The following is a 1,053-nucleotide window of genomic DNA, read 5'->3' as shown; positions in this document are numbered from 1 at the left end:
TAACTGGTGGGGCTTCGGTGAGTCATTAACCCAACGCTACTGGGTTCTGGCGTGGGCATGAAGCTGCAATAGTTTTGATGTAGATCGTGCAATTATGGATGGACAACAATGTTGTTGAACGCCTAAAACAAAGCTTAGAAAGCACAAGCGGTGGTGAGCAGCGGTCAGGGAATGAACAGAAAGTAGCGATAGTTTGTAGCGGTCTTCAATGTGATTTTTAATTGCTTAAAAATGAGCGGCAGGATGTCAAGGTACCTCCGGTGAGACATTAAGTGACAGCTGTACGATTATTATTTCCGTGACATAGCCGGTGGAGTATAAAAACGGCTATTTGTCGCGGTCTACTGCGCCAGAGCTGGTTGAGACTAAGATGAATACTATCATAGTTGGTTGCAGGAGTATAATATCGCCTCAAAGTAGTGATCGTATGCTTTAGAATTGGCTGGTGATGCCACAGGGCGAATAGGTGGATGCGCAGTTGCTCCACTGAATAAATTTACAATTACTTAGACTTCAGGTTAGTTTTACCCAAACACACTTAATAGAATATTCGATCGGAAATTGGCTGAAGAAAACAATCCTGATTTTGACGTTCATAAAGCACCTCCGTCAAATGTTGAGTACCAAAATTCAGACACATTATTATTAAGTACATCGATAGCGCAAGGGGACTTTTGCAGTTCTCGATTGATGTGTGATCAACAAAGGATTCGTACAGACCTAGAATAGTGCCTAACCTATACCGCGGTTTCAACAAAGCTTTGGGATTTCAAAAAATGATATGCAAGTTAAACGAGTAATGGGTACGGCTTGGACAGCCCCTTGTGACCTGGTTAAAAAGAACGTGGAAAGCCATACGATTGTTTGTCTCGGATGTTCTGGATGGGACAGAACCGAATAGCATTGGGTGCAACATATCACAACATTTTATCGGCTGCGTATCGCTACCGGTATAAATTAGTGACCTCGTTCCTGTCGACACAATTAATGGCTGTACCAGATCACCGGCAAGAAGTGAAGGCAGTTCTTATTGACTTTGAGTGCATATTCTAA

At 42.7% G+C, this 1,053-nt stretch overlaps 1 protein-coding gene across 1 annotated transcript; it reads left to right on the top strand.

Annotated features, from left to right (window-relative positions):
- Nucleotides 1–799: 799 nt before the first annotated feature.
- Nucleotides 800–1,053, top strand: PHALS_02813 (uncharacterized protein; the record flags this gene model as incomplete). Its single annotated transcript, XM_024717263.1, has 2 exons — nucleotides 800–832; nucleotides 892–1,053. The coding sequence occupies 2 exons, from the start codon at nucleotides 800–802 to the stop codon at nucleotides 1,051–1,053; spliced, it is 195 nt and encodes a 64-aa protein (XP_024582779.1).

Source organism: Plasmopara halstedii, assembly GCF_900000015.1.
Source record: "Plasmopara halstedii genome assembly, contig: Scaffold_2061, whole genome shotgun sequence".
NCBI classification, from domain to species: domain Eukaryota; phylum Oomycota; class Peronosporomycetes; order Peronosporales; family Peronosporaceae; genus Plasmopara; species Plasmopara halstedii.
This window is presented reverse-complemented; position numbering and strand designations above follow the sequence as displayed.